General features: G+C 42.3%; 1 protein-coding gene across 1 annotated transcript in view; it reads right to left on the bottom strand.

The window, feature by feature from the left end:
* Nucleotides 1-9,589: 9,589 nt before the first annotated feature.
* LOC309686298 (sodium channel protein type 5 subunit alpha-like) overlaps nt 9,590-26,243 on the bottom strand; it is a gene marked incomplete at its 5' end in the record, with an annotated part of 177,068 nt that continues 160,414 nt past the window's right edge. Inside the window, 6 exon segments of the mRNA XM_082498902.1 lie at nt 9,590-10,832; nt 12,597-12,867; nt 13,351-13,451; nt 14,203-14,344; nt 15,927-15,980; nt 22,745-23,026. Coding sequence (XP_082355028.1) covers nt 9,598-10,832; nt 12,597-12,867; nt 13,351-13,451; nt 14,203-14,344; nt 15,927-15,980; nt 22,745-23,026 — 2,085 coding nt within the window. The 3' untranslated portion in view covers nt 9,590-9,597.

The raw sequence follows: 26,243 nt of genomic DNA, 5'->3' as shown, positions 1-26,243 counted from the left end.
CTGTTGGAGCCCCACGTGCAGGAGCATATCCGGACTGCTGTCCTCTGCACCTCCCCGCTGCCTGGAGAGGATAGTCAGGGCAGCATCGTGTGCAGCGAAACCCCGAGGCTGGAGACCCTGCCCAGCTCACCCCTGCAACATTTCTATGGGCATAAATGAACACTGGAGCACCAGCCCCCGCGGATAAGCAGTTATCTGTGCTGCGCACACATGGAGGCATCCGTCGTGGCACTGCGGGCAACCCCGAGCTGCTTACGAGTCTGCATCACTGCTGATGCTATCGAGACAAGCATCGCCTTTTGCAAGCGATTTATGCCAATGGCATCACCACTGAGCTCACACCCCCCTCCCCCTCTGCTATTCAACAACTGCTCCTACCGAAGCAAATCAAGGTACTTGTATACCCCTACCCCCCATCTCGCTTCTCCCCATGTTTTCTCAACTCCTCAAACTTTTGACGAGAAGCACTTCACAGAAGTGCCATGAGGGAGAGAGGTACAGGGGTGATTTTACTTCTAATGCCTACAGGAGACCTGGGGAAGGACTTTTTGCTATGGCGTGTAGTGATAGGACGAGGGGGAATGGCTTCAAACTGGAAGAGCGCAGGTTCAGATTGAACATTAGGAAGAAGTTTTTCACTGTGAGGGTGGTGAGGCACTGGAACAGGTTGCCCAGAGAGGTTGTTGAGGCCCCATCCCTGGAGGTGTTCAAGGCCAGGCTGGACGTGGCCTTGGGCAACCTGGTCTAGTGGGAGGTGTCCCTGCCTATGGCAGGGGGGTTGGACTAGATGATCTTCAAGGTCCTTTCCAACCTAAACCATTCTATGATTCTATGATTCTAAGGTGCATAGCCATCCTCCCAGCTACTCATAGAAAACAAAAAGTACAATAGCTTCTGTCTCAAGCATCTTCCCATTCGATAGTGATGGCAATCCAAACAAATCTCAAAGCACCAGAACTAACATCATCTGATTTCCCATGTTTCTTACCATGGAATTGATGGTCCCTGGTGGTTAAGCAAGTGCAAATTAATTGTTCCCCATACAAACTGAGGCATTTATAAGATCTGCCCTCTCTATGAAAATGTTTTGTCTTTTCTTAAGGCCTGAGCTCTTTTTACAATCTTTCCTGCTTGCTGAAGCCTCACAGGGGATATCTCCCCAGCCACTTATGTTCACAAAACTCGTAGGAATTCACTTATCTTTGAGGCTCCCACCTCTCCACCAAACCTCCATCAGACCGAAACAGGCCAGGGGCGAGATGCAGGCAGATGCACATGGACACTGTGAGCGTGTAGCTGGTCTCCACAGAAAGCCAGACAGGTCCTCAGAGGCACCTGCCCTCCTCTGAGGGCTGATATCACTATCAATCTTCCCCTTCTGGGTAAGGGGCTTCTTTCTTCTACCGCACAAGAGAAACAGCTATCTTCACACCATTTCAACCGTGGGCTTTAGAGAAGACCTTGCACATATTCAGCACCTCAGCACAGTGCTCCTGAAGCACTTGTCACATCTACAAACCTCCACCTGCACCATCCAGGACAACCCACCTTCAAACCACAGCCCCCTGCTTTGCTACAGGCTCAGGAGGACCTTCTTCTCTTCTGCTTCCCTCAAAGTCTTTCCAGCAAACCTCACAGGAATTCCAGACCCCACAACAAACCCAACTAAGCCCCAGAGTGTCCCTTCAGTCCCCACTCCCATAATAGACGAAGGAGCTCGTTTAAAGCTGCCTAGCTCTTTCTCTGCCTTGCTTGGCCTGTGGGGTAAGGCAGGCACAAGTGAAAGTGATATCCACTCCTCTTTAAGGTTTAAGGTGGCTGTGACTGCAAGTTGTGGTCTTCAGTCTTCAACTCAGTAAAAAAAGAAAGCTAAATTCCTCCAAGACCAACAAAACACCTCTCAGAAACAGCAGGTGTGCCTTCCAAATATCAGCATGCTCTCTTGTGAGAAAATGCAGCCCTTTGCACCAGCCTGTGGAGGAAAGCAACCCAAGAGGTGCACTGGGGGTTTATCCCTCCCCACAGACCTTGCCCCGTGCAGGTGCAAACTGAGAAAGAGCTGCAAGGATGGAGAGCAGCCTCCGTGATATAAAGGTGCAGAGCAGGTATGGGATGTGTAGGGCTTCTTGGGAGAGTACTTGCTCTAGAGCCCAAAGTGTGAAGGCAAGCTTTGCCTAACACAAAGCTCTTCAGCTCAGACTCCAGCGTTTCCACATCTGCAGGGAGCAGGTTCAGAGCAGTACCTGCAGTCATAGAATCATAGGATGTTTAGGGTTGGAAGGGACCTTAAAGACCATCTAGTTCCAACTGCTCTACCAGGGCAGGGACGCTTCCGAGGTTGCTCAAAGCCCCATCCAGACTGGCCTTGAACACCTCCAGGGATGAGCCATCCACAATTTCTCTGGGCAACGTGTTCCAGTGCCTCGCCACCCTCATGGTGAAAAATTTCTTCCTAATATCTAGTCTAAATCTCCCCTCTTCCAGTTTGAAGTCATTCCTCTTTATCCTTTCACTACATGCCCTCATAAAAAGTGCCTCCCCGTCTTTTCTGTAGGCCCCTTTTAGGTACTGGAAGGCCCCTATAAGGTCTTTCCAGAGCCTTCTCTTCTCCTGAGACTGAATAACCCCAACTCTCTCAGCCTGTCCTCATGAGAGGTGCTCCAGCCCTCCGATCATCTTTGTTGCCCTCTGGACCCTCTCCAACAGGCTGCAACTCCTGCAAAGAAAGTGTGTGAACAGGTCTGCAGCAGACACACGTTTTTTACTGGAAAAGAGCTTGCGTAAAGGAGGCATCTTTGGGCTTATGGTCAACTTTTCCTTGTGCCCGAGCCGCAATTGCACAAATGTTTTCTAAAAAGCCAGTCCTGTATGACCCGTGTGCTTTTTGCCTTCTCAGACATCACCAAGACAACCCATGCTCCCAATTTCCTCCTAGTAAGACTTTGCTGGTCCTCAAAAAAGCCAAAAATTCCTTTGCACTCTAAGATGTCACCGAGGCCACCAAGGGCTGAATTGTCCTATGTTGCATTGGGCCCTGTGACTCCAGGTTTGTATCCTCTGTAGAAACCCTTATCACCTGCACAGCCTCTCCCTGAGCTAAAAATGAAAATTATTTTATTTGTGCTTGGTCTGCAGGTTTGGGAAGATTAAAAATTAAGACAAATGTGAACAACTGGGACAGTCTATATGAAAAAAAGCGTTGGAAACCTGGTTCCCCTAAGGGCAATTGCTAAATTCCCTTTGGCTTTACAGTAACCGGGATTTTGCAGAAAACGCAGATGTTTTAAAGCACAGGTAACTAGTTCAAGTCACCTTTTAGCAGAGAACAGCATTTTAACTCCTTTTAGGGCCCCTTTGCATGATTTTATCATAACTGTCTCAATCTTTGGTCTTTTCCTCTTAAAGCCCCAGCTTTTATCCTAACATAGTTGTTAGAAAAACAGAAACCTTGAAAATATGACCAGGACATACTCTTAAAGTTTAGGGGAAATAAAAATAAAGTAGTAATAATAATAATAATAATAACAATAAATAAATAATAATAATAATAATAAAAAAACCCAAAACAAAACAAGAGGCATTTCTTTTGAATTAAAATCTCACTTTTCAAGCCACTCTGGTGATGTTTAAGCACTGGATCATGGTTTCTGGGACCATGCAGTATTCATTATGGGTATTTTCTACAGGAAAAAAAAAAAAAAACAAACAAAAAAACCCGATGCCCTGGCCTGGCAGAGACTCTCTACCCAACGTAAAGCAGCGAGGCGCCAGGGAGCAGACCCAGCGGTCTCCGGAACTTTGCCGCGGCAAAAGCACGTGGGTCCAGGAGCGTTCAAAGTCCTGTTTGTCAGCTGGCTAAAATAGCTCGTGCGGAGGTGCTGACAAACCCATGCCCACACTGCAGCCCGACACCTCCAGCCCTCGCGGGGTTATCGGTGACGTTTGACTCCGAAGCATTTTTTCGCTCGCTGCCAATAGCTATTCCCCTTAGACTATTTGCTTTCGCATGCTTTCCCTTTGACACGGCTGCTATTTCTTTGCAATATGTAAACACTCAGAAGGATTTCCATGTTTGTTCTTCACCCGGCGCGACCGGTCTTTCGCAGCTCGCCGGGAGAATTGACATGAAGAAGCAGCCGTTTCGCAGGCGTTTCGTGTTTTTTTTTCGTGTGTGTGTGTGTGCTGTGCTCCTGTCTGTTTTCTCTTGTTTTAAATCCAGTTCTGCTCATGTCTCAGCAGAAAAAGGCATTGCTGTTGTCAGAAACACGACACTTACTGTCATCCTACATGGGCGTCCTTTAATAATAGAGCCCAGCGGAGGCTTCGCGCTGCAAAACATTTATTTTTTTATTTCTCCTCTTTCTACAGCATCTTTTGATGATTAGAAAAATTCTTTTTAAATCTAAATCCAGCTGCTAACGTGTGTTTTTTTTTTCTGAGAAAACTGCCTGAGTTTGCCAGTGCTGCTGTAACTCTCTGTCTTAACGCAGACTTGTTTCCAAAATGGTCCTGGTATTTAGTAAGACAATTTGCATCAAAGCTAAGAAGGAACTGAAACCACTAAAAAAAAAAAAAATCTCAAGATGAATCTGGAAATTGCAGGCCCTGACTCCGATCTCATGGATTTCACACAGGTTTGATTTAATAGATCTGCGGCTTTGTAAAATCAACATAATTTGACTGATATAAGAAAAAAAAAACTATGAAAATTTGCATTTACTGAGGAGTCATAAAGTCAGTCCTCCAGGTTCTTTGCTAGGGCTGGAAAACAAGAAATACCTTTAGCAATTTTTTTTAAAAAATTTCATCCTGAAAAATGGAAAATCTGAAAGCCTTTAGAAACTACCCCAAGATCTGCATGAAAACAAGGAGACTTCTGTAACCTAAAGCAGCCCCCAGCACACTGATGGGAACACACGTATAGGAGTTAGGAGATTCTAATAAAAATCTAGGCGTGGAAATTTTCATACTAGGCATTATGACCCTGAATTTCCTTCCACGAATTCTAACCAGGAGCTGCCTTAACTAAGCTGACATGTCTCCACAGAGAGTTGTCATTTCAGCAAACTGCTCCTTCCAACCAGAAATATCTTGCTGAAAATTTTTCAGACAGATTTATTCTATACACATGATTACTCGAGGTCATATTTTTATATGGCATATTTTAGCAAATACTTATTAAAAAAAAAGTCTTTTCCACAAGTCAGACTGCCCCAGGTCAATGTAAAACATGATTATAACCTGATTTTATTAAACTAATTCAAAGGACTGAGTGGACTTTTTCACTGCAGTTTAAACCAGCTCAATTTTGTTCGGTTTTAATATGATTAGGAACCTGCCACGTTTAAATAGAAATCAGACCGCTGAAACAGTGTAACGAAATAGGTGTTAGCCTGGGTGAGATAAGGCTGATTCAATCATTGCTGATAACAGCTAAGGGTAGTCCGTGTTCTTTCTTGAAGCTCCTTCCAGGATTAAGGCATGTATGTGTTGGGAAGGATGTTACTCTTTGTTTAGTACAAATTTTAACATATAACTAATGAAATAATAACCAAAATGCAAATCAATGTAATTAAACTGAAAAAAACCCTTCCATATTACCATTAGGAAAATCTAATTTATATATTTTTTTTAATCTCTAGGTGGGATCCCATGTTTCCAGTAAACACCTTCCTCCTCCACCTAATTCCCCTGGGCAGGATGGGTTGAAATATCAGTGCTGGACTCATCCTATAAATTATTGCCTTGAAGAGAAGGTTTTGGGTCTGCTTCAAATTCATCTGAAGTACCCAGAAATTCTCCATCAATTTCAACAAGCTTTGGCTCGAGCCTTTAATGCCCTGCAGTTAGCCTTACAATGCAACATGAACTGGAGGGGTATTCATTGACAAACTTTCTAACAAAAGTCAACGGTGCACTTCCCAAACAAATGTGCTGAAAAAGAGTCAGAGAAACCACAACAAAAAAAGTTGGTTAAAAAAAAAAAGGCACAGGAAATATTTGTTATCCTTATTTATTTAATAAAGAAACATAATAAACTTTATTTTTTCCAGGTACAAACAGCTTAATATGTCCTATGATATTGGCTGATATTTTCCTTGCTCTTTTCGTAGCTTGAGTGATTCACGTGGTAGCCTTTATTCAACAAATCAGCAGAAAAAAATGGTAGCACTCACCATGCTTATAGACAGTGTGGGCCAACTATTGAGTTAGTGCCTTTCACTAAATCACTGCACCGGGAGGTTGTATCATTGCTAGATTTGAATCGGCATCACCATTAATAAAGATCTGCAAGTGAGGTTATTTGAAGTTTTTGAGTTGAGTTCTGCATACCGTACAAAGACACCATTCCCTCTTCAGCTCTAAAGAAATACACCACAAAACAATAGAAAACCCAATAGAAAACCAACCTTCCAGTTACAAAGGTTTTGAAAGTAATTTACAATTCAGTTTTAGAAAGCTGCACTGTAAACATCTATAGTTAAGACCCTCTTTCAGATTTTTTTGCATTATGATTTTTATTTTTTTTTACAGGTTTTGGGTAGAAGACAGGACCATTTGTAATTGCATCAGTACTATAGGGTCTCACAGCAATGACAGTGAAATGTTCAACGCAAGGGTGAAATGACCAGAGGAAGAGCTCTTCTCTAATATAATCACTGACCAGCTAATCATCCCATTACATCCCATTCATTACTGGGCCTGACTTTTAATAAGAATATCAGTTGAATATTTTCTAATATAAGTTGCAAATAATTACAATATTTTTTAAACAGCATGACCAACACCTCACTGCTGAGTGCAGGCTGGCTTTTTCCTTGGGTTTTGAACAGTTTATATTGTATGTGAAAAAATCACATAAGAAACACTCCTTTTTCTTAGTATTTTTCCCTCTTTTTTTATTCTAAAGCTTTAAAAGGAAAATACTTTTGCCAGTTGTCAGCCAATAAATGCTTGTTCAGCAAGCAATGAACGTACTATTTTCTAATTAAACAGTTTCATTATAGGCAGCAGCTCGTTGCTAATGATCAATAAAACCCATTGAGAAGAAAACATTTTAATCAGTAAGTCGTGTCCTCTGAGTGTCAGCCACTCTATAAACTCACAAGATACATATATATGTATAGATATACGTATGTGTGTGTATATATATATATATGCATATAAATATAAAAATCGCATACTCTTTCTGGGTGATATGTACAGTCAGAATAACATTACAGCATAAATACACAGGGATTCTGTATAAAGTTTCTCTAATTTGAGAAGCCTTGAGCAATTTGGTTTTTTTGGGGGGGTTAGGGGTGGGGAGGGAGGAAGGAATAAAGAGTGTTTTCACTTTAAGGGACGCAGAGTAGTTCCCTTAAGTTAGAATCTAATTACATACAAGATTTAAAGGCAACAAAACCTCCAGAGGAACAGCCCTATGTTACACACCATAGACATGGGGTTAAAAGGGCAAGAGAGCATGATTATAATAATACTTATATAGTACGTTTCATTCCCTTATAGCACTTTGCAACCAGAAAGTCTTACAACACCCCTGTGAGGTAGGTAAGTATTATTATCCCCATTTTACAGATGGGTAAACTGAGGCACAGATGGGTTAAATTATTTGCCTAAAAATCATGTAGTAAGGATCAGGAATAGACCCCAGGAATCCTGATGGCAAATCCTCTGAATTAACCAGTAGACCACTCTCAAGTGAATGCCTGAGACACCTCTCAATGAATGGAGAGAATATATTAGCCCATATTTACACAGATACATCGTCATCCTTTTGACATGTTGTCTCTACATATTATGACTTGTTTAGAGGACAGATAACAATGGCCATAGATAAACTTGACTGTAACATGTCGCTTTAATTCTTGTTGCCAACCCCATGTGGATTTTGACTCCTTTACAATCTGGGATGTAACTAAATGTCAATGACAATACACCTTAAATACATTCTTGATATCTTTGCTTCTCCAAGGTGAAAAGCACAATTACTCTTCCTTAAAGTGCAATGGCTCATTACAGAAATCTCAAGATTTTCCATGAAGTCCAAGCAAACCCAAGTACAATCAGTCTGAAGGTGAAAAAGAAAGAATTTGTCTGTAATGATGGACTTGCCTCTATGTTCCATAAATACTTTCTCACATTCTATCAAGACGGAAAGTTTAATAATAAATAATAATCTATGTTAGCACGTAAAACCTCTAATACTTTTCTACAGCCACACATCCACCTTTCACCCCACTGTCATTTCTTTGGCCTGAAGCTGATGGACACATCAACTGCAAATACTACTTTGCCTACAGGAATGAGGATATATCTATTTTCTAGTAGATTCTTTTTATTGGTTCCTGTATTCCTTGTCCTTCCCCAGCAATCTAACTGTACCATCTGCGAAAAAGGAAGATGGACACTGAGTAGAAAGGATTCAAAACCTCAAAATTTACGTACAGATCCAGAGGCAATTCCCCTCCCACCTTCTTGATCACACTGTAGCAGCCATTCTGCATGATCCAATTGGCGTTGTTTTTATCAGTAGCAGCAGTAGTAGTAGTAGTAGTAGTAGTAATAGTATTTTTTGAGTAATATTGATGCACGGAGTTTCCGATAAGGCTGCTTAGCTCAGTGTTCCTGGGGAAAACGTAACCTATCCCACTACCTCAACAGAAACTTTGCCAGCGTAGATGGTGCTTTGGAGCACTACACACAAACGTGATGCACTACTTCTATGGCGAGTTTGATTGCTGTATTCAAAGCAGATTCTTGAAACATACTAAAAAATTAGTGCTTTTATTAACAGTTTTACAAACAGAATCCATTACTGTCTAGTTTCCTGAAGGATAGAACAAGCCATTTCTCTCATTATTTTGACATCATTTCCTTCTCTGTATTTTTGTATTTCTGCTGATGAGCAGTTGCAAGTCCCAAGAGGGAGGGTTTAGTGTAATAAACAGTTAAAATGTGGCTAATTTGATAGTTTACTTTGCAACAACTTTCCTCTTCAAACGATGGGGATCCCGCAAGTTCCTATTACCTTGACTCAGAGTTCATCATGAAGAGTGTAAGCATCATTAATCTCCATGGAAAAAGAGACTTTTTTTTTTGTTAAGTAAAAAAATATCAAATATAATAAATTTATGAAAGACCATTCACAACATATACAGTAAGTGTTACATTTTGCTACAGCAGCTGTGATATTTTTTTTTTTTTTTTTTAGAATGCAAGGTCGTACATCGCCATAAGTAAACACACTAATATGAGTAAGACCTTAAATGAATGTATACAGCCAGGCTTTATCTGTGGATAGATATACACTGTGTTTACTGTTTTACAGTCTAGCATATTCTTATTCACACCATTGATATAACAGCTATGACCCTGCAAAGATTCTTCCTGTGCATATATAAATATAAATATTGAGCCGAGTCAAAAAGAGCAGGGTCAAAGGTTATATGACTTATTAGACTCCTGTAGTTAAGGGTAAAAACTCCATTGTTTCTTTTGCAACTAATTTTTAATAAGAAGGCTGCTTCAATCATTGTGTAGTTACAGCATTACATTCTGTAAACAATATTTTAAAGCATTCTAAACAAACATTTAAACAATTGATTCTTTATCCTTGTCAGGCGAGAGAAGACAATCTATAGCCTCATCGCTTCTGCTCGAGTCCGTCATCTTCAGCTGGAGATTATCACTCGTACCTCTGGTGACGCTGTCGTAGGATGGAGGGAAAGACGTGGAGGACAGAGTTTCTGATTTGTCTATTGGCCTGCCGTAGTTTTCGTTCATCATGAACGCAATAAGACCCTCCTTCTCGGGTGCATCGTCCTCGAGGATGCTGCCGTCAAAAGTTCTGTGCCGGTACAAGTAAGACGCCTGCTTCATGGAGCGCCGAAACAAATGTCTCCTGTAGGCCCGCTGGATGACGATGGCAGAGACCTCTTCTTGTTTCCGTCTGAGAGTTGTTGTAATCGGTTCGTAAGAGATCTTAGATGGATTTGCCGCCATGAACTTTTCTTCCATTTGTATTTTAAGGGCATCCATCTCTCCAGATTCTCCTAGCACCCTTTTTGTAAAAGCAAACAAAATATCCAAGCAATGGATCCTGTCTCCGCTGACCATGGGCAGGTCCATTGCTATGAGTTTGATTTTGTTTGGTTTCGCTATGCGCAAAGGTTCTGACAGTGCATCTGCAAAGTCTGAAAGTGCAGAATACTCAATAAACTGAGTGGCTTCAGGGTCAAACTTCTCCCAGATTTCATAGAACATATCAAAATCATCCTCGCTTAGAGGCTCTGTACTTTCCTCAGTGGCTACACTGAAGTTCTCTAAAATAATGGCTATATACATGTTTACAACAATGAGAAATGATATAATGATATAAGTAACAAAGAATAAAATCCCTACGGCAGGGCTTCCGCAGTCTCCCTTTGAACCATTTGCATTCGGAAGGTTTGGGTCACAATACGGTGGTCCGGTGTTTAAAATAGGATTGAGAAGACCATCCCAGCCCGCTGACGTTGTGATTTGGAAGAGACAGAGCATGCTGTTAGCAAAGGTTTGGAAGTTGAACATGTCATCAATCCCATACTCCTTCTTAACGTAGGCAAAGTTAGCCATGCCAAAAATGGCATAAATGAACATAACCAGAAAAAGCAAGAGGCCGATGTTGAACAGGGCAGGTAGGGACATCATTAAGGCAAACAGGAGAGTTCGAATTCCTTTGGCTCCCCGGATGAGTCTTAGGATTCGGCCAATCCGAGCCAAACGGATGACTCTGAAGAGTGTGGGAGAGAAGAAATATTTCTGGATGATGTCGGAAAGTACAGTGCCTTGAAAAGAAAAGAGACAAGACAGTGAATTAGTACATGGGAAATAACCCCAGACTTCCCTTTAAAGCAATCGGTAAGGATTATGGACAAAATCAATGAAAAGTTCCCCAGACTGGAAGACCCACAATAGAGGGAATGGCATTGTCCTTAGTGTTTTCATGCCCGTTTAATCCATGCAAACTTTGTTGAGACTGTGAGCAAAGGTGTCAATGGTAGCAGCAGTTTTCTTAAGGGAAAGCTTGTCTATTGGGAACGAGAAACCAGGATCAACTCAGATAGGACACAGCTTTTGGGCATGACCCACCCGAGAAATTTATCCCGAGGGCAGCTGGTCAGAATTTTTCTGATAGGACAGTATCTTTTTCTGTAAAATACTTGTGATTCAGCGCTGAAACGCTGGTGTGCTGGGCCTCTTTTTCTGAGCCAACACCAGCACAGTGCAGGTTTCTACTGGAAATCCGCTTGGTTGGTTGTTTGCTTATTAATTTTTCCAGTTTTCCTGATGGGCTGTGAGGGGACTAAGGGCTAAGACTAGCAAGGAAATGAGCTTACATCCCTGTAGCTAAACTCTTCCTACAGAAACAGAGCAGCTTGCTCCAGCTTGCCTAATTCCAACAGACCCGGGCTGCACTGAGCCGTGCTGAGCTCATGTCTCCCCCTCCAGCCTGGGAGAGGGCTCACTGGCACGGCCCAAGTCCTCTGACACTGAAAGGACCTGGTTGATCACGGGGCAGCACTGTGACCGACATGACAGCTCTGGTTAACCGGCTGCTACGGGCATATCCAGAGCATCCAGCATCAAGGCTCTCATGACAGAGCTGCGTTGTAGCAATGTTCCCTGGGTGACCCAAATCTGTGAAATACGGGTGGTCCAAGGCTCCCAAAGCACAGGCTGCTCTCTGGGCACCAGAGATCTCCTGCATTGGGATCTTGCAGGTTCTCCGGTCCACCAGAGAGAGTTCAGATCAACAGGAGCATCAGTCAATGAGAAGATGGCTCTGTTTTCCTAACATGACACTTTTTCATTCACGTATTCCCTCCTTCAAAATGGAAACTCTTTTGGAAGAGCTGAATTTCTGAGTTCCTTCAGCTCACTGGATCAGTTGATCATCTTCCAGTTGCTACTTTATTTCCAGCTTCAATGAAAACTCTTTTGGCAGGATTTCAGATTCACATTTGACCTGCACTTCTGCAGCACCTAACATATCATCTGTGGCTGGGGCTGCAGAACAGCAAAAGGCACAAATTAATGATAAAACTGTGTCTTTCTGTTTCATCCCTTGGATATACGAGGGTGTGGGCCTCTAGTGACAACAGGGCTGAGAACAGCCAGACTCACTGCACCTGCGCAAACCTGCCATGAGGGTCTATTTCACACTGATGTAAAAGTAAATAGCAAAACAACAGCAGTCTGCATGTGCCCTTTTCATGTGGCTTTTTTACTTCTCTGTCTTTGGCTGTACTGCAGAACTGGGGTTAAGTGTATGGTGCCAGTGCTGGACCATGTTTTATCATCAGGAACCATTAAGTGTACATTGAAACCAATACTGTGGCATGACAAACCTCATCATTTCACTGATCACACAAGTTATTGTTTGGCAGTATTATGTTGTATTATTTAAATATTAAAAAAGAAATATGCTTAGGATCTAATTCTCTGATTTGAAAGTGTATTTTATTGCATGTAGCCTTCAACTTTGCCTAATTAAGTTTATATCTGCCTTTCTAACTTTGGGGTTTGGGTGAAAATCCAGATTCACCTACCTACGATAGACAGAATCACGACGACAAAGTCAAATATGTTCCATCCATTGGTGAAGTAGTAGTGTCGCAGAGCCAGCATTTTGATGATGCACTCCCCAGTGAAGATGGCAACAAAAAGCATGTTAATTTTATGGAGGATGTTCACTTTTTCTTGACTTTGGTCATCCGTTTCAACCATCATGGTAACCATGTTAAGGCAGATGAGAATCATGATGGAGACATCAAAGGCTTGTTTCGAGACGACATCAAAAATAAAACCTTGGTATTTGTTCTAGAGGAAAGGAGAAGATTTAGTTAGGAAATTTGAACTGTGTCAAAATGATGAAATCATTGTCTCCTTATTGATCAGAAAGTAGAGGAAAATAGACAATGTACTGCTTCTGATTAGAACTTCATAAAGATGATGACGAATGTCTGGATGATAGTGTTTTCAAACCCATTTACTCCTAATGCTTCTTGGAATTACTGAAAAAAGACCTTGGACTGGGGCCATGAATTCATTCCATGCAGGCACGCGGCCACTGCCATAACTGTATATGTAAATTGGACTTTTGGTCAATATTGTGGAACAATGGGTATTCTGTACCACACAGGTCACTGCACTTGCAAATACTGTCCAAAATCAAAACGTGTGAATACTAAGTGGCTTTCATGTGGGAGTGGTCACCCTTCCTACACCAGGAAGTTGAATTGCATTCATTCTATTAGATGAATATTCAGCTCAGATAATTCAACTGAATTATGCCATTCTTACCAGTGGCCTTGGGATTGGCTTTTGAGGTTTCTTAGATCCCAGCTTTTTCATTGCATTATAATACTTTTTCTGTTCTTCTGTCATAAAGATGTCTTGGCCACCTAAGTATAGGGTGAGAACAAAGCTGTTACTTTTGATGAAAAGAGCTCCACTGCCTCCATCCAAAGTGCAGGGCTGCCTCCTCTTCTATTTACTTATTTCCCTTTTCATGTAGCTTTCATCAAAATATCTAAGCAGGGCTTGATGAGATGTGGTGTTGGGAGCTGCTTATTGCATGGAGGTGAAGGGCAGGAGACACAGAGCAGTGCAGACAACCAAGGAGGAGCTGTCAGAACAGACAGGTTCCGTCTGTACTCGAGGTAGGTCCAGGGTGAGAAGGGAAAATAGAAGAACCTCAGCCCTCTGTTTAGAGCCTATAAAGCAGTGAAAACCACAGCTCTCAGGCCAGGATGCTCCCCCCTGACCCTGACTGTACCCTGGGGTGGGGAGGTGATGGGTTGAGGAGAAGAGGTTGAACCACTCTGAAGGACAGTGGTGTTTGTGCACGGGGGACACCAGGGAAGTCTGTGCCTCTGCGGCAGAGTTTGTGCCAGAGGTCCCACCTGCATGGATCCGCTTCGCTGCTTTCTGCGGGGAATATAACTCCCCAACCTGTATTTTCAGGACGCTCACCCTATGGGGTGATGAGGGGCTGCGACAACTGTGCTCGTGTAAAAGTCCCGCAGGACATTTTCTGCAGCTGTCCTGTCAATGCCAATCTTGAGGCGAATACGGCAAAGCCGCTGCCTATAAATCTATCCCTTGCCCTGGTCCCTGCAGCAATCACAAGGTGCTGTGTAGCGTATGCACTACTTATCTTTTTCTTTTGTTGGTTAAAATTGTCAATGATGACACCAATGAAGAGGTTCAATGTGAAGAAAGACCCGAAGATGATGAAAATCACAAAGTACAGGTACATGTATAAATTACATTCCCATTCAGGCTGCTCCTCACACTGCAAAGGGAAAAGGGAAGAGGCGAAAATGACACCATCTCTGCACATATCACAATATTAACGCAGTTAAAAGAAAGCTATACATTAGCAATTGAGGTTATGAAACGGAAAAAACAGTGTAACTCCCACTAGCAGAGTCAGCGCTCCTCGGTCTCTGAAGTTTCCTACTGCCATCTGCAACGTCACGGTCCTTTCAGCGACATTTCACAACACAGTCACAGCAATCACACCGCTTCAGAAAGTGCAACTTCAGATTAAATCCTATGAAATGTTCTCAGTCTGAACCCAGAAGGGGGAAAGAATCAATTTTCTGATTATCCCTTATCTTATATCAACTAATGGTACTTATAAAAAGCAAAAGTATGATCGCACTATAATTAAATGTTACTGAAAAACACCGTATTGAGAGTCAGTGTATTTAGAAGTACAACCTTTCTTTTATGAAGAGTAGAAATGAACAAGATCTCTTACTGAAGGACTGAGCAACACAGTCCGATAGCCTCAAATCGCAGGTATCACGTTTGGCAAAACTGCTCAGATTTGCCCCACCAGCTCCAGGTATCCAACCAAGATGCTGGAAGCTGACATTTCCCTAAATGCTGCATTTTCTCATGGGTAGCCCATGCGTGTCACTCAGCAGCAGGGAGGATAGACGCAGACGTACGTGTAGTACCAGAGTAAATCAGCACCATGAGCTATGTTGTGCAAAGGTAATTCTCTGCCCCTGTGATGCCGTGAGGTTTTTCCACCCTTGATGCCTCCGTTTAGGGCTCGACTCCCTGTTACTCAGTTCCCCCTGCCAAATTCCCAGTACCAGACAGCTACCTCACAAATTAAGGGTAAGTGTAATCTTGTTCCTTTAATATTGCTAAAAGAGGGAAAGGAGCCAACAGGTCCTTCAGTAAAAAATAAACAAACCACATGTGATGTAGAAGGGAAATGCCTTTTTTTTTTTTTTTTTTTTTTTTTTAAGGAAACCTGAAAGCTGAACAAGATGCAGGTAAGGTCTGGGCAGCCACAAGCCCCCAGAGCTCCAGCACATCTCAAGCCACAGCTGGAAGCTCACACCAGCCTCTTTCCCTGCCAGAAGCTCCTCCACCTTCCTTGAGTGGAGCTGCTGGTCGCAGAGAAGAAACTTGCTCAAGGTGAAGATATAGTGAGGGCTGAGTACGTGGGTTACAGGGGAATGTAATTTAAACCCAGTACTTTTAAAGAGGTTCTATTATCCGAAGTTACATCTGTGGAAAATATGGCAGTCAACAGGGAGAATGGAAGAAAGAGAGAGGACAATTTAGGGTCTTGGCAGACTCAGTCTCACCCTGGAGGTGCTGCTCTGTGCTGGGAGTTTCGCAGTACGAATATATAAATCAGCAGTGTAGAACCGAGGGCTACATTTGTTCTAGTCTCAGGGTTGCGATGCTTCAGCACCAGCTGCAAAAAATGAAGGTCTGCAAATGTCTCAACCAGAGTAAGACAGGGACTGGCAACCTGCACGTAATTTTTTAATTGTTGTTGTTGGACACCGTGAATGCTACCAAAGTCAATGGAAAAGGAAATTATTCATTTCCTTGTTGTGACCTACCTCTCGCGAATCCACTGCAGCATACATAATATCCATCCAACCTTTAAATGTGGCCTGAAAAAAACCCCACAAAATACATAATTAAGCATATACAATAAGCATATCTTGAAATGATGATACCATGTCTCTGATGAGCTTTCAAAATGCAATGTTGAGCACATTCTTCACAGTTAATGAATTGCCTCTCCTTTAAAGCAATATGTACACACGAGTTTTTATTCATTTAGACATTTAAAATAATTCCAGAATGTTTTTCTCCTGGACTCTCTCATTTGTGTTTTCTGATTTTCTGCTGCAGTAGGGAGAAAACAGAGGTTTTAAAAAGATATTTTAAAACAGAGAGAAAACACGGCAATTAAATCTTTGGAAGTTTTGACCTTAAGAATTTCAAGTAATGAAGAGGTACGGCTACACAGGACAGCTCAGAGGGCTGTCCTGCGCAAGTCTCAGACCAAGAGAGATGGATCCTATCCATATTAAGACTGATGGGCAGTGACTACGTTGTAGGATCCCACTGACTCTTGGATTCTGCCCTCTTTTAAAACAGGGTAAATCAAGGCAATGCCATAGCCCAGGGAGTCGCATAAATCACAGCTGGCTTGAAAGCAGCAAAGGCAATCAACACCTGCTGTGAGCCTGGCCTTGCAAACTCAATCTGCTTTGCTGTTCAGATTTTAGTTTTTTTTTAAATCAGGGTTTTAATTTATTTTTTTAAATTGTTTAAATGAGGAGGGATTCCACAGAAATCAGTGCCTCTTACGCAAACCTGCAATGGAGAAAGGGCAGTGACAATATTCCTACGAGAAACAAGGAGAAGTAATTTTTACTGTTCTGTAGCAAAAACATGACTCGTTGCCCTCAATATATCCCTCTCATTAGACACAGTCTGATGCCGAATGTACCCGGCATTAGGTCTGACTCCGGCCTAAGCCACATTGCCTTTATATTTGTTCTCTTGGGTTGTTTCTCATTTGATTTCTGACCTATTTAGACTTACCTTGGATTTAAAATCAGAGTGAGGCATTTTTATATTTATTCTTTTAATCAGAATTACAGTAGCACACATGAAAGACCTACGCCCAATATTTTTTTGCACCCTACTGATGCTTAGGTTGAATTTTCTCCTGGTGTGTAGACACACGATTCCAGACAACAGTAAGAGGAATGTGGCCAGTGGATCCCAGGAGAAACCCAGGCATTTGTGTTGAGCTACGTACATCCAGTGGTCTTAGAAATGCTCCATTATACACTATTATTAAATTAAATCCTGGAGGTAACACTGCCTGCCCATTTCCCTCTGAAGGCTACTGAGCCAAAGGAAAATGTTGTATAAGACGTCAACCGTATTTCTCATGACAGTATATATAAAATAATGTTTTAAAGGTTGCATTCATTTTTATATATGGTTGAAAGAGATTAAACTCTCCAAATCAGAACCCTTTGGAAGATGTATTCCATGGTACTGCATGTTAAAAAACACTTTAGATGTAAAGTGTTTACAGGAATGATCACCAGTTTTATTGAAATAAATAACTAGTTGAACCTGTCATGCTGATCCTCCTTAACTGCTCTAATATTTCCCCTTTTTGCTGTTCTCCTTCTAATCTGATGGAAGATTTTCTGGTGTCATTACAGCCACTTGCAGCTTCCAACTCAAAGTGCCGTTCAGGAAGGATGGACGGGATGAAACAAGAAATCCTTTCCCTGTGGCACAAAATGATGTGATCTTAGCCTGTACTTTACTCCCACTTGGGAGGAAATCTTTTCCCTTGAGTAGCTATTTTACCCCTCGATGTGTACCACAGACACGAGAGACTACTGCAAGGCACCGTGGTTTATAGTGATAACAGATGATGAAGTGATCTGACAAAAATAAATATTAAGAGAATGAAGTACTGTGATTTTCTGGTTTTCCCAGTTGTCCAGAAGTAAGAGAATTAAAAATCCACAGGGCTTCTGGAAAGCTTCCCTAGACACTTCATCTGCAGAGGGTAAAAGATACTGAGAATGAAAGAAATATAACACAGGGGAAAGAAATTATTTATCTGGAATTAGTAACCACTTACACTCTGGATAAGGAAGTGACAAAATCTTCATGGGAGTGTTTGTGATACTATCCTGCCTGGAAGCTATCCAGAGAAACACCATTTTCTACTGAAACTGTCATGTGATGAGATTATCTACCGATAAACTCATCTTGGGATGGGATTACATTTTGTTATTTGACTGGTGGTTAGAGCTGCAGTGCAGTGCAATTAGTGAGGGGGAGGATAGGTGGGAAGGCACTAGCTGCCCCCAAACCATTTATTGTATAACCAAATGGTGCCTTAAAATAAAACAAACCTCTAAATCTATGAGGCTTTTTTCTTTTTTTTTTTTTTTTCTAGAAAAGGATTGCAATAGTGCTATAAAAATGGCTGCTTTTGACAGTAGAAATACTGGTCTTCGCATTTCTGAAATGCTTCTTTAAGCATTAGTGTTGGTGAGAGAAACTTCTGAAAGCTAAACCAGAGCCACCAACAGTACAGCCAAACTACACGTATTTAAGTTGGCTATGCTAACTCCACTATCCACTGGCTTTTCTCTTGAATTTTTCAGTTTGTTCAATTTCATCATAGCAGCGATTTTATACCGAACATCTGTTTTATTTTTATTTTGCGTTAAGATGCTTTGCTGGGGAGGGCACCACCGAACACTGGACCCACTGGAGCACCCCAGAGGTCTGCACTGCGCTGGGTACGTGGGCTCCAAGGGCACTGCCTCTGCTCCCCTTGAATGTCCACCAGGAATTCCCAATGGAAATACTGCTTACTCCTGGTCTTTGGACACATGGAGAAATCTACCCTGGTGCACAGGGCTTGTTCAGAAGCACAGATTTTTTGCATATTTTGCATCCACAGTCAAAGTAAAACTGAGCATTAAAGTTTACAGAAGTGTAAGAGATTGTGTAACTCAGTAACTTTAGACAGACGCCGCTGTCTCATGACCATTTTGTAGCTGATTTATGAGCTCGGTCATGACTTCGAACCTGGTATGAGGGGTTGATTTAAATCTACAGCTCCTGATTGCTCTCCTGGTCTATGAGTGCTTCTGTTATCCTCCTGTTCCTTGTCTGGAGTCCCAGAGTGTCAAAGAGTTGTGGGACATATTAGATGTAAGTCTCTTCCTGTCTAAGGAGAACTTTTCCAAGCAAGCCAGATGGTGCGTGAGAGACCACTTGTTTTCTTGGTGTTCCTCAACAGATCGCTGAAATTTTAAGGTACGTTGCAAAAAAACACGTGGAGGTTATCATAACACGACAGGAAGGATTCTGAAAGGGAAATGCAAAACTCCTACAGGAAATTTAAGATATTTCTTCGTTCACCTCAAATGCAGATTTATAGAACATAGGCGCTGTGATCTGCAAAGCCATTCTGGGAATATAGAAAAAAACATTACTGAGGCACTGGGTTGTAGCAATAATTGTTTCCTAACAGATTAGGGTGTTAAGGGTGTTAAATCCCCAGAAAAGTGAATCATCCTTCTTGCAAATTAAAAAGTCATGATAATAAAGATCTTTTCCTCCCTGTGAATGAGGCATTACTCTTGCTTGTAGAGTGAGCAGAGACTACCTCCTACTTTAGTAATCTGTTGTGAGACAGCCCGCTTGTGCGTTGGAGAAGCTTGAAACTTGACTGACCGCTTCACATGAATGTTTTCTCAGCCTCATTAATTCAAAGTGGCATCTTCAGAACAACCTGACGGATGCTAAACAAGGTAGGAAAAGAGCAAAGGATATGTGGGGAAAACTTCATGCAGTTCTCAACTACACTGTCAGAAAGTTTGCCTCTGGATAGTAGCAAGCCTTATAATTTCCATAGTAGCAACTTCTCATTTCTTTTAAGGATGCTATGGAAATGAAGACAGAACATTCGGCAGACAGATTTGGTTTTCGTATTTCCATTTGGATTTTCAGACACATTCAGGCATCCAAAAGTAACTTCAGAGTCACTTAAAAAGTGTGTTGCAGCAGCTGAAAATGTCAACAGTCAAAAGACAAGTCCCACTTAAAAGCTCGTATTTTTGGATCCTTCAGGCTCGTAACCAAAATGCTTATCTCATCATTGCTACGCGCTGTCTCAGCGTGCACAAAGATGCGTGGATGTGTCTGTCTCTTTAGGAGAGCTGAGCTGTTAACTGATCCCCTGCAATTCCTATGGCTGTTTGCTCGTGAAATGCGACCCCAGATGGAGTGTATTTGGCAAGGAGCACCTGTAACCGACACTCCTTGGATGGAGCCTGGCAAAGGAAATCCAGATGTTTGGGCCCCTTCTCTGTGGGTGTCACCTTTACACTTTATTGCCTAAGACTGTCGTTAGCAGCAGACATAAGAGCTCCAGGTGCAGGATGAAAGTTAAAATCAATCCCCTGATGGCATCTGGCTCCTGCCCTTCCTCCTGGAAGAAGGAGCCAGCACCTGCCATAGAAGCTGAGCAAGGTTTTAGGGCTCTCTCATTTCCTGCCATAATCACTTTGACCAGCCTGCACAGACTCTACGTTTATGGCACTTTTATAACTCTGCAACTGGAAAACCTACTTCTCTGCTACCCAATCCAGGAACACAGCTTTGCAAGAAACCGGCAGGGTCATCAAGTCCATTTTCAGCTGGAAAAGAGCAGTGCCAGACCGCCCTTTCATAAATGTGCCGAGATCCACCTTATGACCATCACTGATCCCAAGAGAAGGCAGTCCCACCGACTGAATGCAGCCAGTGCCACGTGCCCAGGAACTGATACTGCACAACAGTAGAAGAAAATGTTTCAGGATACTCCTTAGGCAATGCCAATTTATGAAAAGTTGCAGATTTTCAGAAAGCTGGAGCTTGCGTCTTATAAAAGAAATGGTGAAGGAGTAACTGCTACTCCGATGGAGGTTTTTTTTTCACCAAACAAACAAGGCATCTGTTATGCAATCATGGAGGAGATAAGAAGATTCAGGTGAGGCATAATATTTTGAACCCGGAAATTTTTGCTCAGCTAGATCGGATGTTTAAATAAAAGACAAAGAAAGCACTATATAGAACGGCAAATCTAATTAAAGACATTCAAAGTGAATTAATCCACCCTGCATGGGTGAGCTGGATATCATAATTACATGCAAAAGATAACAGCTCTTGCTCTCAGCAAGTTCAGCTTTATGTCATGGAAAGAACCAAAAGTTCTAACCTTTCTGCTTTCCAGAGGGTATGAAAGCAAAGACACGATGGACAGTTCTCAGAAGATCTCAAACTCAAGTGTATGAATACCAGGAAAAGAGTATATAAGGATAAGCATTTCTACAAGAAAGGAAAGCTACTTCATGGAGCTATTTCATGAGTCTGTGATAGAGAAAAAAAGATTTGGGAGAAAGCAAATTTGCATAGTGGGAAGGAGAAAGGATGGCAGATCTGATGGGGAACCTGTGGGAGGCTCATGCCCTCTTGGAAGGGCAGGTGGGGGCCTGGGGCAGTACGCTACGGCATTGCAAAGGGTGGACAACTGAATCAAGCTCCCAGTATGCAAGTTTTTATCCCAGAAGCAAGGAATGCCATCACAGGCACTTCAAGACAGTAACCTCCCCATCCAAGGATGTAGCAAGGGACTTGTTTCACTCTGCGTACGTAAAATGCAACACAAAAAAAACATTCCTAGTGCATATCCAGCCCTTGTCATCACTAGGCTTCAGAGCAAATTAGAATCACAGAATCACAGAATTTTCAGAATTGGAAGGGACCTCTAGAGATCATCTAGTCCAACTCCCCTGCTAAAGCAGGATTGCCCAGAGCACATTACTCAGGACTGCATCCAGGCGGGTCTTGAAAATTTCCAGAGAAGAATTAGGAACAATGGAGATAAGTATCATTACCACTATTTTACATGAGGGCCCCATGGAATTGAAACACAAAGCAATTTGTCTAAAATCACCCAGCAGTCCAGCGGCAGAGCCTGGATAAGAAGACGGAGTCTCCTGTGGCTCTATCTGTTAGGTTGTGCTGCATCACAACACAGTAAATCTCAGTCCATCTTTTACATTTACTGCTGAAATAGGTCGTAAAAGTGGCTTACTTCTGTCTTTATAGATCAAATATTGCCATCATCTTTGAACCTCAACAGTGTCTTCTGTGATATGCTCTCACCACCTTTCCAGAGAGATCAGGCTGTATGGAGTTACATCAACCTGATCACCACCTTATTTCATAGTTAAGTTCTACCTGACTCATTATGTTTAGCAGGTGGAAGTGATGTGAGGAACCAGAATGAGAGGCACCGGTGTCCTTCTCGAACACGTCCATAGAAGGTGAGCAGAGGACTGTAAATTAAGATTTCTCTGTGACTCCAGCTTTATGCAATAACTTCAGTTGAGTAATTGAAGGTACTGTAAAGTCATTTTTTTCCCAGCAGGGTATAATGAAGTCCCAGGCAGTTCAGGAAGGCCAGTGCCCTCTGTCCGCATGAACAGCCCTTCCTGGACCATGACTTTTTGTTTCTGGAACTGACCTTTGCTCTAGATTACAATATTGACAAAATGATCTTTAATTCACCTCAATAGTCCAATCACCTCCCAGAGGACTACATTAGTGATGCACCAGAAACTCAAATTAAAACCAGAAGCTGCCATAAATATCTCTAAGCCAAATTAATATGCCCAATATGACTCATTTACACTTGAGGAAAGGCACTCCCCTGATGGGTAAGGCTGAAAAACCCAGAAAAATATAGAGGTTAACCTGAACCTATAAGCTGATGATTTCAATAGGAACAGGCAACATTGGCCCATTAGTTTCTGGTGGTCACACTTACCACTTGTAGCAGAGCCAGGTACCCAGCACCAACGTTATCAAAGTTAACTTTGACTTTTGTCCAGTAAAATGTGCCCGACACATTATAGAGTATACAGTCACTCATGTTGTTAATAATTTTAGAGTCTAAAGGCATATCTCCTTCTGTCTTATTAATGCACTTCCCAAACTTCCCAGCAAACAGGTTCACTCCCATGATGCTAAAGATGAGCCAGAAGATGAGGCAGACGAGCAGAACATTCATGATGGAAGGGATGGCTCCCACGAGGGCATTGACCACCACCTTGGGTGAAACAGGAGAGAAAACCAGAATTAATGCCAGCCCTTACATAGACACTTCGCTAACAAGCTGTTGTCCAACCTTGATTAACTAGGCTGAACATGGTGACAGGTGGGTAACTACTAATGCTACCTGAGGAGACAGACCACCATTAGAGGCTTCACGCATGATTAGTTTTTCCTTTTGTAACTGAAGAGCTCATCCGTTGGCATCAAGAGTATTCTTTTAATTCAGGAGCAATCTGCAAAGTCATCATGACCTCTCAGATCCTAGCGGATAATACACTTCAGTCTCTAAAAGTCATACAATTAATTGGAAATGGCTGGGGTACATCGCAGGGTCTTCTAAAAACAGACCAAAAAAGTTTTCTGAAATCTTTCACTGAACTCAGGCATCCGTAGTCCTTGGGATGTGAACTCTAGCTGTGACAAATTTTGCTTATTTAAATCATAACTGATTGAGGCACACTGTACTAAACCAGCTTCCCCTGTCTGCTCAGTATGCATGATTAAAACAGTGAAACCATTCTAATTTAACAAAATACATTATTTTTTCCCATGACATGCTGTAAAGTTCCTACACACCAACCCAGGCAGGGCTGCAAACGTCTGTGTAAAACCATACATTTTCTGAGGGAAGAACACTATCACAAAATGTAGTTTTCCCCTTCCTGTGTCAGCACGGTTTCTCCATGTTCACAGCTTTTGGAGATTCTGCCATTGCACAGTCCAGGCAAAGTTGGCTGATGGCATTGCTGTGGACACCAACCCCACTATATGAATTTGTCTCCATCTCTGTCTCATATTTTGGAGATTAAAATCTGGTAGGCAGACACTGAGCTCTTCCTCTTATCCATCTACATTTCTGAAACTGAGACAAGGTGATATTGATCCCTAAAAATTGCATTTTATTCAATTGTGAATCTGATTATGGAAAATGTCGGCTCTTGTTTTCTCTCGCATTTGTGTCCAATTTTCTGACAAGCTAATAATGTAACATTCGTTTCCCCATCATTTTTGTATTGCTGAGGAAGAAAAATACCCGGAAGAGTGAAATGGTTTTCGTGCATGTATAGCAGCAGCTTCATCTACAATATACAATACAAAATTATGTAGATCTTTCAAAACCCAGATTTATATTTTGCGCATTTATGAATGAAGCTAATTTTCACACAGGAAAAGCTGCTTGACCATTTTTTTTAACATTTTTTTTTTCTGTATAGGCCCATTCCTGATGACTTTTCAATTTCTTTCTTTTTTTTTTTTTTTTTGCTAATTTTATCTTTTAGTTTTTGATGTTAATCAATTTCTAACTTCACTGTTTTAAGGTCAAAAATTTCTGTGTTAACCAAAATGACAAATAATTTACAGATCAAGGGCTTATTTGGATACAGCCTCGGCCTTCGCCAAAGCTTTCCTTTGCTGCTATGTGGGACAATATTTGTGTTCAGTTTTAATCCGTGCCAGCGCAAAGCCACTGCGCTTATGTTACATACGCTGCTGAAGCCAGGTCCCACCCGCAAGCCCTGTGACAGGACACAGACATGCAGGTTTCAGCAGCGCAAGCGATGGCCGTGCCTGCGTCCTGCTTTTTTCCTTCTGCAGAATTATGTTCAACGGCTTGTAGATAATAAAACATGACATGAGGCTGGAGCAAATCCTGTAACACCTCTCTGAATTAATTATTAACAGGGGGTTTCATTCTTCCCACGCTGCTTCTGCTCTTACACCAGCGTGATGCCATTTGGTCTGCTGGAAGCACTCCTGATTTGCACTGAGACAAGTGAGAGGACTTAAAGACCTGAATACATAAAGGTAAGTTATTTTCACAAAATCCTGTTAAAAGTTCAGCTGTAAACCTTGCCCTGGAAAGGGCTGAATTTCTGTTACACCTAGGAACAGCAGCATATATAGCCACATAAGAAGAGGTTTCATACATCTTGTTTTCCAATACCTCTACAGGTGAAACCACCTTCAAGGCGACTTCTTTAGGGATCGCCTAGAAATGAGCCACCCTCTGCCCTAAGCCACAGCAGTGCAAAGCTATAGCTTGTGGTCCAGCTATGGATTTGGTGGCCCGGCTCTCCTGATTTGGTGGGCCACCTTGACAGCTGAAGCTGATTCAGATTTCAAATGCAGAAATGGACTTGCATGATGCGTTAATCCTCCCTTTGCCGCAGCAGAGCCCACCAGACTTCTCACAGTAATTTCGAGACCAGTCTTTAACTCCTACCCAAGTCTGGGCACAGCTTTTGCAGAGATTTACATCATCATGATTTCAAATAATGGACAAAAAATTTATTATTAGAAATCTCTTCCTGATGTCCTTTGCCCTCACTGTTAGAAATCGGTGCTGTATTTTTAGGTGCAATTTGTTGAACCTGAGGCACTAGTCATCTGTTGTTAGACATCTCCTATCATCCCAGTCTTTGCTGCACGTCAGCTGCCACCGAACATTGCTTTGGGTAATTAAAAAAACACAAGTTCTTTCTAACTGTCATCATTCCTTCAGATTTCTAAGCACGCTGCAGAGAATTCCCCATTTTTAACTCCCTGTGTCGAGCAGTTTGGTGGAATTCCAGTATTATCATAGAAACATAGAATGGTTTAGTTTGGAAAGGACCTTGAAGATCATTGAGTTCCAACCCCACTGCCATAGGCAGGGACACCTCTCACTAGACCAGGCTGCCTAAGGCCACGTCCAGCCTGGCCTTGAACACCTGCTCCGACAGGGGGATTGGACTAGATGATCTTTTGAGGTCCCTTCCAATCCCTAGCATACTGTGATACTGTGATACTGTGATACCTCCAGGGATGGGGCCTCAACAACCTCTCTGGGCAACCTGTGCCAGTGCCACACCACCCTCACAGTGAAAAACTTCTTCCTAATGTTCAATCTGAACCTGCCCTCTTCCAGTTTAAAGCCATTCCCTCGTCCTATCACTACATGCCCTAGTAAAAAGTCCTTCCCCAGCTCTCCTGTAGGCCCCCTTTAGGGACTGGAAGGCCGCAATAAGATCTCCGCGGAGCCTTCTCCTCTGCAGGCTGAACAGCCCCAACTCTTTCAGCCTTTCCTCAAAGAGCACTGTCCTTTCCCTTGAAGCACTGCCCTCTCCCTCTGCTCGCTGGGTCATTTCCCAGTGTATTGAGCGATTGTATTAGTCACCTCATTTATTGGACCTGCCCAAAAGCTTGTGTCCTGTTGAACAGTCATCCCGATC

The sequence above is a fragment of the Vanellus vanellus genome (assembly GCF_965231255.1).
Source record: "Vanellus vanellus genome assembly, chromosome: 2".
Lineage (NCBI taxonomy): Eukaryota > Metazoa > Chordata > Aves > Charadriiformes > Charadriidae > Vanellus > Vanellus vanellus.
This window is presented reverse-complemented; position numbering and strand designations above follow the sequence as displayed.